At 33.8% G+C, this 11,542-nt stretch overlaps 2 protein-coding genes across 2 annotated transcripts; one reads left to right on the top strand and one right to left on the bottom strand.

Annotated features, from left to right (window-relative positions):
• Nucleotides 1-580: 580 nt before the first annotated feature.
• Nucleotides 581-1,751, bottom strand: LOC145570140 (EPIDERMAL PATTERNING FACTOR-like protein 2). Its single transcript, XM_081629148.1, has 3 exons — nucleotides 1,198-1,751; nucleotides 902-951; nucleotides 581-817 (listed from the first exon to the last, which is right to left on the bottom strand). Exons 1-3 carry the CDS (start codon nucleotides 1,307-1,309, stop codon nucleotides 611-613), a joined length of 369 nt encoding a protein of 122 aa, XP_081485274.1. The 5' UTR covers nucleotides 1,310-1,751; the 3' UTR covers nucleotides 581-610.
• A 6,596-nt stretch (nucleotides 1,752-8,347) lies between these two features.
• On the top strand, nucleotides 8,348-11,231 carry LOC145571753 (protein IQ-DOMAIN 6-like). Its single transcript, XM_081630785.1, has 5 exons — nucleotides 8,348-8,722; nucleotides 8,831-9,061; nucleotides 9,743-9,964; nucleotides 10,164-10,277; nucleotides 10,364-11,231. The coding sequence occupies exons 1-5, from the start codon at nucleotides 8,654-8,656 to the stop codon at nucleotides 11,018-11,020; spliced, it is 1,293 nt and encodes a 430-aa protein (XP_081486911.1). The 5' UTR covers nucleotides 8,348-8,653; the 3' UTR covers nucleotides 11,021-11,231.
• Nucleotides 11,232-11,542: the final 311 nt, after the last annotated feature.

The raw sequence follows: 11,542 nt of genomic DNA, 5'->3' as shown, positions 1-11,542 counted from the left end.
GTATGACTCAATAACTGACTTTTAGGTAAAATGTGGACTGCAGGTTGAAAATTTGCATCAAGGTGGAGCAAGGTATAAAAACACCATTGAAGGCCTTAGGGGGATTGTTCAAAGTCAAGGATGGAGGCAGTTGTTTGCTGGTCTGAGTATTAACTACATCAAAGTTGTCCCGTCTGTTGCCATTGGGTTTACGACTTACGACATCATGAAGTCTTGGCTGAATCTTTCATATCAGCACAAACGACAAGGGATATCTGGTGGGTGAAATTCAAATCGAATCTATCCAAGACAGCAAGGAAAGGTAGAGGAGGAAATGTGAGTCCTCTAATTTGATGACTTATACGTCTCATAGAATAGAATTGACATGATAAGATTGATGTAATTTTTTTGCTCAAAACCTTGAGAAAACTCGAATATTGATTTAGTACAGATGATTAATATATACTTCTACATTGATTTGACTCATATCTCAAATAGAATGCCTAATATGTACAGAGCTAAATGCACTCTAGACTTCACTCAAGATAGAAAACAGAGTAAAAAAGCATTTGCTGAACTTAAGATAAGTTTTAAACTTATAAATATCTAGACTTTAGGGTAACAAAAATAGTTACGGGCTGTAGAATGTTGCCCCACATTTGCATTTCCAACTAACAGGCTCATAATTTGCATACTGTATTCCTAAGTGGCCGCCGCTTATTGTGGGTACTTGTATGGCTACACAAGGGTTGCAACCATCACATTGGTGGTCGCAATTCGGGGGTCTTGAACCAAGTTCGTTTCTGTAGCTTTTTGCTTCTGATAGCTTCTGTAAATCCTGCAAACATGTTTATTATTGGATGTTAATATTCAAATAAGAGAACACATAGAGGTAGATATATAGAATATAGGTAGATTATACCTCTATTGAACTGTAGGGAGCTTGTGAACTCTCTGGACTTCCACCAGTACCTGAACACGGAAGAATGTTAGTTAACGGTGATTATATTTTTGGTTTGATTGGGACAAGCGGAATGTTGGAAACTGATTTTGGCACTCCTGTTTATGATCAGAGCATTAAAACTCTGCTCTCTCAGTCGGAGTGCCAAAATTATTTTCCCAGAATGTAGAGTTGATCGTAGTTCTTGATACTGTTATTGTTACTAGCAGTTTTTCTTAACAAGTAAAAATGGTGATGAAATAACATACAGTAGGTACCTGATATCAGAGAAGAAGAATCATGGTTTGGAATCAAAAGCCTACTAGTTGCAGGAACCCAAGCAACAATTTGCAGAAGTAACACAACTGTGCTAAACAACTTCTTTCTCATTGCTCCCAGAAACTCAAATGATAATTATTTTCTTTTTTAGAGAGAGAAAGGGAGAGTGAAAGATGATTCAGATCACTTGGAGTTGAACAATGCTATGCATGATTTCATGATCATTATATATATACAGTATATATATAAAAATAATGCAAAAGGTCCCAAATTTCTGCCAATAAGAAAAAACACTGAAAATCCAGAGAGAACCCTTAAGTTTACTGGCCTTTCTTCTTGCATTGGGAGGAGAGAGAGAGAGAGAGAGGGGTTTGCTTGAAAGACAAGGGATTGTATCTTATATTTACTTTTCTACTGATATACTGATAACTCTTCTTATATCTATGACAACACACTTGCAGAAAAGACAGTTTATTTTTTTTTTATTTTTAGGGTAGCTTTGAAAGTTTGATTGTCTAATAAGATGGCTCAAATGACAGCTGCCATTTATGGATCTGAGAAGTGAAAAGGAAGGGAAAATAGGGATGAGTCCTACAAGATCTCTGGAATTGTTAGAATAGGTAGAGCATAGGGATCCTTGACTGCAGTGCCTTTTCTCTGTATTATATTATTTGGTTCCTAGAAAAGGTAAGAGATCTTCAGTTGCAGAATCCTTTCTTCTTCCCTTATTTATTGAATCCCAATTTATGATTCAGTCACCTGTTTTGCAGGTTCCTTCTGCATAGCTTCTTTATTAAGTTTGTTACTCCTACTGGAGTACTCTTCCAGTAAACTCTTTCTCCTTTTTATTTTTTTAAAAAAAAAAAAAAAAAAAAAAAAATCTTTTGTGTGTTGTTAGAAATTATTAGCAGTACATATTCACTACTATGTTGTTAGAAAAAATGTCTATGTTGCTCGGACTCAGATTCGGCTATTTGAGATAAAATCAGGACTCCGAGTATCATACTACTATCTGTGATGTTCGGACAAATTGTTATATGTCCTGATATGGAACTGGATTGTGATATATATTATGGTAAATTCTTTATTTTTAGTGGTTGAGAAAATGAGATTATTTATAACAAATTGAGGTTTATGAGATATGGAATTATGTGACGTGACTTGTAATACTACATTACTGAGAATTATATTGAAAGTTGTATGTGTTGTTTTAGAGGTTATAGTGCTGACAGATATTCTGATTTGAAACTGGCATGCTGCAACTTATTTCCTCTGGATTTATTATTTTTATATCAGTTTCTGAAATTCCATTTCAGTCACGCAGTAGGCTGAGATTGGAGAGTGACTATTGATCCCTTTTTTTTTTTTTTTTTTTTAATAAAAAAATACTGTTTATGTGTAGTGCTGCAGTTAATGTGTTAATCACTGTATTTCGTATTTGAGAAGTCTAATGAAATGTGAGGTTTTATACATGTAAACTTTTATCATGTCTCTGTACTTATCCAGCTGACGTGTGATCCAACCTTTTCCAAAAAAAGAGGTAAAAAAAAAAAATATCTTGGATGGTTGCATAGGTAGTGCAAGCACTTGTAGTACGTACCCTATTTACAATTTTACATGCTTGAATTTCGTTTTTGAGTATGTCAAAATATTATATACAGACACTTTGAATTTATACAAGTACTACCTTCGTTTCATATTATTTACAACGATTAAACATTTTTTCTCTCTACTTTATGTCAAATCGTTATAAATAATATAAAACGAAAAAAATATAATATTGTGTTTTTTCGCATATTTTTCCCATATTACATACACATTTTTTCAAGTAAGAAGAAATTTTGTATACCTGACAACTGTGCGTCTGTACAAACCTTAGAAAATAGGTGTACAAGGAACGCGGGGAAATCTCGTGCAGGATCATAACCAATGTTAACAATTGTTAGCCTGTAATTAGTCCACCTTAAACTTATAACACAAGAATTTGGGCAAAATGAAACAGCTTATGTAAAATCAATTATCTACAAACAAAAAGAGGCTTAAATTAGGCCAAAAAAAAGAGAAACAAATTGGGAGAACTTTAAACTTGTACAGTGCCAGATTTGGAAAAAGTGAAGAACATAGTGAAGTTTAGGATGGAGGATGGATAGATGATTGAATGATTGGAAATGATATTGATAAATCACTGCTGAATTCAGAAAGCAGCGACATGACATATGCTCCGCAGTTTGTGTAATTGCATGGACCTTTAAATAACGTAGCTGTAGTACATGGCTATGCTATGCTATATATGTGCAGCTCTACTATTCTTCTTCTTCGTTGCTCCCACCTATTTTCTTCATATTTCACATCGTCGTTCAAGTGAGTCAAGTCTCGAGTCAACTCGAACGTTACACTTTTTATTCTTTTTTTCTCTATTGACTTGATTTTACTTCTAAGTTTAAAAATAGAAGGATAGAAGATGGAAGAAAATACTCTTATTTTGGCGTATAGAGTACCAAAAAGTGATTTAAACACATTTATTGCGAGAGCACATTTTTCTATATTTCTCTTATGTGGAGTGTATCAATAACAATAATAGGTGTGTCAAAACCAATTACCATAAATGAAACCCATAAACAGAGGCAAATTTCTATGATAGGTCAATAATCATTGACTATAGTCATTAGCGAAGTATTTTTATAATGAGTTATTGAATAACATTTTTAACGTTTAAATGAGAAAGCTGTAAATGAATGAAGTCCCCATGACACCAATTATTAGGGGATAATCTTTCAATTTTTAGTATGATGCTAGTTATTATTAGTATGATGCGGATTAGAGGCTTAGAGCTTATTCTCTTCGGCTTAATTTCAGTTCAGTTCCTAATTTTCTTCTCTCATAAACAATTTAGTTCAGATCAGCTCCAATCAGTTCAATTCACTTCACTTCAGTTCAGTTTAACACAGTTTAGCAAATCACAGTAGGCCCTTAACATTGTACATTTAACCAAGCATCATACACATACATCTCCACTTTCAGTGTAATAGGGATAATCTTTCAATTTTTGAAATTGCTACCCACAGGGCGCCAATGTGGGGTTTCCTCTCATTGAATTAGGGTCGGTATATGAGTTGGTTGACCATTTCTCAGCCTTTAATAACTTGAGTTATTAATGACTCTAATAACACTCATTGGTACAAAATTGTAATTTAATAATACCATATAAACACAATTTTATACTAATAAAAAACATTATTAGAGTCATTCATCAAATAATACGAGTATCTAACTATCTATAATTATTTGGTGAATAAGGGCCTGTTCAGCTGAACTGAACTGAACTGAACTGAGTTGAACTAAACTGAACTGAGCTGAACTGAACTAAACTGAACTGAGCTAAACTGAACTGAACTGAACTGAGCTAAACTGAGCTGAACTGAGCTGCTGAACTGAACTGAACTGAGCTGAACTTATTAATTAGTGATTTTTAACTACGGATTAGTGATCTTTGATAATTTATTATTATACATATGTGTATATACAAATATACATATTAAAATATTTAAGAAAAATATACTATATAATTAAAATATTTATGAAAAATATATTAAAAACATGAAACCCCAAAACATTTTTAAAACATATACTATTTAATTAAAAAATAAAATATTATTATGACAAAAGAACACAAAACATTTTGTAAAAAATTATCACAATTAAAAGAAAAAAAAAAGAAAAAGCTGCAACGAAATTAAACAGAGCCAACCCCCCAAACTGTATACCACTCTCTTTATTATTCTAATTAATACAATGTTATTATTAATTATTATTATTAATTTATTATTATTATTATTATTGTTATTGTCGTTGTTGTAATAAGAGTTTAAAAGAATGAAATTTGGCTCTATATCATTAGCAATATCAGTAGACATAAATTGAACTGAAATGATTAGAGCTGAACTGAAAATAAATATATGAGAACAGACCCTAAGAAAGAAAAGGAATAAGTAAAAATAAAATGTAGTCAGCGAATCAAATCCACCGTATGTCCGTATCCAACAACTCATTCCAACAGTTTTGTTTTGTCAATAGTCTCAAAACTAATCCATTTGCTAAATCCTTTACAAAATATCCCAAATTCCATTTTTTATTAAACAGCTCTTCATCGAGTTAATCTTTAATCATTCATTCTTACATAATTTCGACCCAAATTTTCTCTAATGGCAGACCACCCAGTTGCTGCATCAAACACAGAAGATACTCACCCAAGTATGCAATTTTTTTTTATTTTATTATATTTCTTATTCTCCTCCATTTATTTTATGATTTTTTTGGGTTTAATTTTTGAATCTTGATTGGGTTGTGTTGCTGTTTGCGAATTGCAATACCTTAATTTCTTCCAGTTCTTAGTATATAATGTTATTATGATTGATGCTCGATTTATAAGCTAATTATATTTTAAAAAATTGCAAATTTGGGCGAGGATTAGTTTAGGAATTCATTGTTTTTCAAATTAATCGAAGTGGTACTCCGTAATTTTTACAGCTGCATTCTTGAGTATTTGAAAGCAACCCAAATCAAGTACTAAAATGGGGTCACTTGCTCTATCAATTAATTGGTGATTTTTTTCTTGAAATACCCTACAATAAGGTAGATGTAAAGTTGATAAATTGATCCTGCTGTTTGTAGGGTTTCTCCCCTTTTTAACTTTTAATTTAGGTGAAATGCTCCAATCAAGGGGTAGAACCCTCAATTAGAAGCAAAGATGATTTAGTTCAACAATTAAGCGCGGTGAAGCCACTCTTACAATATCATCAATAGTAAACCTTTTGAATTCCTGGGAGGCCCTTGAAGAATCGTAATCATACACGGATAAAATGACATATATATTGAATTGACAATCCGTTTGTGCCCCACCAACCTATTTATTCTATATCCGCCTTTGATTGTTATTTGCTAACCAATCTGCGGCTTTGTTGGCCTCATTGGATTGATGAGTCAACTAGAATTAGGGAGGTACCTGTAGTTGCAAGGCTGATATTAGGAACAACATATATTTAACCTTGGGATTGCTCTAGAGCTGTTTTCATGAATCTAGTTGGCAAGAATACATATGAGCAGATTTTGAATCATAGCGACAACAAAGTTGTACTTGAATATCATAGGCTAAGTTAGAGTCCAAATCGAACGTTTTGTTGGATAGTGTTTCTTACCGAATATCTATGAATTAGGTCTTCAAACTTTCAATTGTTCAAATATATAGTCATTATAGAGTGTCAATCTGTGGTTATAATTGCTTCGTAGTTTATGGGATAAGTGTTGTGTACAAGGTTACATTACACTTTCAAAAGAAGGAAAATTGAAGTTGAACTCCACATTTTCTATTGCTCCATAGTCTTTTAGCTCACCAAGAACTTCTGTTCTTACATCTATCCCAGAAGGAATTTACATAGTGCAATAGGCTTTGCAATTCACAAATTAAGTCTTTGAGATCTTTTGATGCTGTATAACAAGGGCATGGGTATCTTTCTATGATGGAATTCAATCATAGAATACATTTTGAATCTTATTTGACGTTGTGGTAACAATTAACAATAGGAAGATTTTCTCTGATACAATTGTAGAATCGTGCCACTCTGTAGCTGTTAGATATAGCTTGTTTTTATTATTATTACAAAGCTTGCTTCTAAGAAGTTTGCTTCTTAATGACAGAGAAGGAGAAGGAGGTGAAGTGTCTTGATTTTTTTGAAAAAACTAAGGAGGATATTGAAGCACTTTTTCATCATAAGTCACCAGCCTCTCCACGTCACCACAAGGAAACTCATGGGACAAGTGATGATATAGATGAAAGTACGCCAGTCGATGAAATCAAAGCTCCAAATTTATTCGAACGGGTGAAGGAAGAAGTTGAGGCCATTGTTGGAGCAATCCATCCAAAAAAGGATTCTAAAGATGACAAATAAGAGAATGATGTAAGTTTCTGTCACAAGAATGTTTAATTGGATTCAACGCTCTCTTATCATTGAATTTGGATTCTGGGAATGAGTGTAAATCGTTCTGACTCTTACTTGTTTGATTCAACTCAGCCACCAGCAGTTTGTTTATGTAAATTCTATCTGTTTTTGTTTTAGAAATTACAGAGGATGAATGTTTCAAAGTTTGGTTTCAAACCTTCAGTGTTTGCTCGTGTATCAAATTATTATGTTATGGGGTTTCGACTAGATTTTTCATAAAAAATCTTGGATATTTCTGTCCTCTTTTGTAATTGCTTTTTCCGAGGGCTTGCAAGCTCTTACAGACATTGTCGATTTTGTGTGAAAGAATTCAATATGCAAGAAATCAAACCTTTTCTTCATATTGGTGTACGAACTGAAGAATTGATTCTCAGGTTGCAATGTAATTTGCACTAGCAATGTCACAGCATATTTCCGACGAAATAGTTTCAATTTTCATTTTACTTGGTACATAGAAGTGGGCAGAGTCCGAGTATGCATACGGAATTGGCAGCTTCACAGTTCCAGCTTCCAAGACTGGATTAGCACTTTTATGTCCTAATTTGAGGGATTTCAGACAATTATTAGTACTACTGTTGGTTTCTCCATTTGTACCACTTCTAACAGTTTATATATAGATTATATACTTTGATCCCACAAATGTTTTGTCCTACATGTATTTACACAGTTCACTTCACACAAGAATACAACATACTCATGCAAAGTCAAACTGGAGTTGTCAACTTGAAATCTGAGTTGCATTATTTAAATTAGTAAGAGTATATGTTTTTCAGTATAACCCACTTTGATGATTTGTTTAGTTTCAAAATTTATTTGACTACAACAATCTCCAGGTACCCTTCCCCTAGTTCCCGGCTTTGGGGTCCATGATATTAATATTCTGAACAATAAGAAGAGTAAAGAATTCAAATAACTACTGTCAATAAATAAGGATTTCTATTTCATTTTGAGGGAATGGTATTAAGATGTGTACTTGATAATATAAGTGTTAAACAGTTACTCCGTAGTTATTTTAGTTCATGTTACTTCTCCATGTAACTTTTTTTCGAAAAAAGATATTCATACGAGTAATAGATAACACCACGAGTGAAATTAATGATGGATATGAGTAATTGCCAATGAAGACAGAGAAAAGCTTTTAACCTTAATATCCTCCTTTATTAAAGAAGCTTGTCCAGGGAAAAAGCATAATAAAAGCAAAGCAATTTCCCTCCTCTTCTTCTCATCATTACCGTTACACTTCTCTTCTTCCTCTTTCGAATTTCAAATTTCAAACATCTCCACTCTTATAACTCACTCACACTCTCTCTCCTCTTACTTGAACTCAAAATCTACCATTCGATTGTCCCAACACTCTTTCTCTCTCTCTTCTAAAACACAAAAATAAACAATCCAAACAAAAACATACTCCAACCTTAAAATCTCAAAAAAAAAAAAAAAAAACATCGAATTTCTCAAAATGGGTGCTTCATCAAATTGGCTAAAATCCTTAATCAATCTTAAAAAACCCAACTCAAATGATCATCATGTAAGTTTAAATTACTATAAAAATTTCATATTTCTAAACATTCTCTCTCCTGTTTTTCTGGGTTTTGTTTGTCCTGTTTTCCTTCTAAATCTTCAAGTTTGTTTGTAGGAGAAAGTGGGTCAAGTGAAGAGTCGAAAAAGATGGAGACTTTGGAAAAATCCATCAGTCAAAGGTGTGGCGCAATCAGAACCGTCTGATTTTACATCAACGGCTGGTGGTGGAGATGCAAGAATTAATGCTGCCATGGCTGCTGTTATTCGAGCTCCTTCTAAGAATTTTTTGTTCGTTCGTCAAGAATGGGCTGCTATTCGTATTCAAACTGCTTTTCGTGCATTTTTGGTATAATTTGCTTGTATGTTGTGTTCAATTCTATAATTTGGGGTTATTACAAATGAATTCTGCTTGAAAATTACATAATTGTTGAGTTGAGAGACTAGAAAAATCTTAGAAAAAATGATAGTAATGTGGGAATACTTATTGTTTTGTGACTTATAATTTTAGGATATTCTACTAAAATAGAATGTGGCTTATTTAAAGTGGGAGGAATAAGTTGTTTGTGGTAATTTTGTGAAAAATCATGTTGATGTTTTGCGATTTTTAGCTAGCTAGAGTTTAATCATTTATGTCAACTGAAAATTTCAGTTGTGTTGGATTTTAGGTTATGGTCGTACATGGCATACAAATTTAAAGTTAGTCTTTTGGTAATCCTAATGAATGCCAACATATACTGTATCATCCATGACATTAAATGAATTGACTCTGTTATGCAAACTTTATGTTATGCCAGTTAGTGCTATATGAAACATAATTGAGGGAGTTTCTTTATTTATGTGCAAAATTGAAGTATTGGAGTTTTATTTTATATGGTTCTGGTGCAAAGTTTCTATGATACCCTTTGAATTATTGTGGGAGTGAATCAGATTTGGTCCTCCCTTGCCACTTTAATTAAGGCGGTAGGTTAATTTGAAAGTATTGGGGTAATATTGATATTGATATGTATGTTTATCTATGATTTGGTAGGCAAAACGGGCTTTAAGGGCCTTGAAATCCCTTGTGAAACTTCAGGCTATAGTTCGAGGTCGATTAGTAAGGAAGCAAGCTGCAGTAACTCTAAGGTGCATGCAAGCACTTGTTAGAGCTCAAGCGCATGTCAAGGCCCACCGAGTGAGGATGGCATTTGAAGGACAGGATGAATTGAGATCAGTCGACAGTCTTCAAGCCGATCCTGTTAAGGAAGCAGAGGTAAATGGATAACGAGTCGTATGCTTGAATTGTGAACATGAACTGTGTTACAGGGATAGAAAAGGTTCTTAAGAATCACTCAGAAGATTTCTTCCCCTGCAGCCTTTAAAAGTTGTTTTTGTGGGTGTTTCGAAATCCTTTCTGTTGGTTGGATAAACAGTTTGTTTTTGTAGTGACATAAACTGTTGTCTGTTTATAGGAAGGATGGTGTGATAGTAGAGGAAGCGCGGATGAAATCAGGACAAAGCTGCAGTCAAGGCAAGAAGCAGCCATCAAGAGAGAACGTGCAATTTCATACGCTGCCACTCAACAGGTATACAATTTGCAGAAAACAATTCCTACTACAAGTACTATTTTATCAGCATGACAATTTACAAGTTGTGCCTTCTCTTATTACAGCAATTCAGAGGCAGCCCCAATTTGAACCTAGGGAAGAACAAATCATTTACCACTTCTCAACCTCCGAAACTTGATAAGTGTGGCTTTGGTTGGAGTTGGTTGGACCGTTGGATGGCTAGCAAACCATGGGAAACTAGGTTGATGGAGGAAGTACGAAGTGACCTTCCATACATGTCTCCACTCTCTAAGATTTCCTCAAAGCAAAACAAATTGAGAGTCGACTGTTCAAGTGTGTCTGAGCAGAATTCAGAAAAAGTGAAGATTGTTAGAAGACCTAATTATGTAGGGCATATTGCTCGAACCTCTTCTGAGCCAAATTCGAAACTTCTGACTGAAGAATCCTCAACTTCTACATCATCATTATCAGCTTCTAGAACTCCGGTGTCTAGCAGCACAAGCAGAACAGATGACAGCAGTTGCAGCAAACCAAGATACATGAACCTTACAGCATCAAACAAGGCCAAACAGCAGAATAGTTTTCAGAGGCGGCCACTTCAGGAAATTCAGAATCATCATATGTCATGGACAAGAACAAGATTTAGTGGTGAAGCTCGAAGTAGTGTTGACTCAGTCCCTATGATTCCTCATTCTGTCCCTTTATGTGGAGATCTTTACCCACCTTTCCAAGTAGACAGATTTGACTGGAGGTATCGTTGAAGTCGAAGATGATTACTACAGTTTTGTTTTTTTGCTCTTCATTTGATTCCAATGAAGAGTTCAACAACTTGTTATCTAATCTTATTGATACCAAAAAAAAGAGTTAACATATGACTTTTATAAGTGAAATATATATTTCTGATATATTGTGAAATGTATACTAGAAAGCTAGGTAAAAATACAGTGAAAATTAGTGTGTATAGGTGTGATTCAAAATATAGGCTTCAGCCATGTGTTTGTGAATTTGTAATTTAATTTTCATCGTGTTTCATACTTTTAATTTGATATGAGTAATTCATTGTGTTTTCATTGTAATTTAATTTTGATCGTGTTTCGTACTTTTAATCGAGTGCCGTGTCGTGTCTATCTACTTGAATACTTCATTTTTAACTAAAAACTAGTTTTTTTTTCTACAAAATGGCCAAGTCCGAGTAACATAGCTCTATACATGTTTCGTATATGAGGCATAAGTATGATTAAAGTCTTGACATTGGCGTCCAGAGAAAGAATGAAGCACCACTG

Source organism: Chenopodium album, chromosome 12 (genome assembly GCF_948465745.1).
Source record: "Chenopodium album chromosome 12, dcCheAlbu1.1, whole genome shotgun sequence".
NCBI classification, from domain to species: Eukaryota; Viridiplantae; Streptophyta; class Magnoliopsida; order Caryophyllales; family Amaranthaceae; genus Chenopodium; species Chenopodium album.
Note: the sequence above shows the minus strand (reverse complement) of the source record. Positions and strands in the feature narration are given on the sequence as shown.

Excerpts from the sequence above, each read along its gene's own strand:
- LOC145570140 (XM_081629148.1), bottom strand. The coding sequence starts at position 1,309 with ATGAGAAAGAAGTTGTTTAGCACAGTTGTGTTACTTCTGCAAATTGTT. Across the intron at positions 952-1,197 it reads TTCTTCTTCTCTGATATCAG|GTACTGGTGGAAGTCCAGAG; the intron begins GTACCTACTGTA and ends TTCCGTGTTCAG. Across the intron at positions 818-901 it reads CTCCCTACAGTTCAATAGAG|GATTTACAGAAGCTATCAGA; the intron begins GTATAATCTACC and ends ACATGTTTGCAG.
- LOC145571753 (XM_081630785.1), top strand. The coding sequence starts at position 8,654 with ATGGGTGCTTCATCAAATTGGCTAAAATCCTTAATCAATCTTAAAAAA. Across the intron at positions 9,062-9,742 it reads CTGCTTTTCGTGCATTTTTG|GCAAAACGGGCTTTAAGGGC; the intron begins GTATAATTTGCT and ends ATGATTTGGTAG. Across the intron at positions 9,965-10,163 it reads ATCCTGTTAAGGAAGCAGAG|GAAGGATGGTGTGATAGTAG; the intron begins GTAAATGGATAA and ends GTCTGTTTATAG.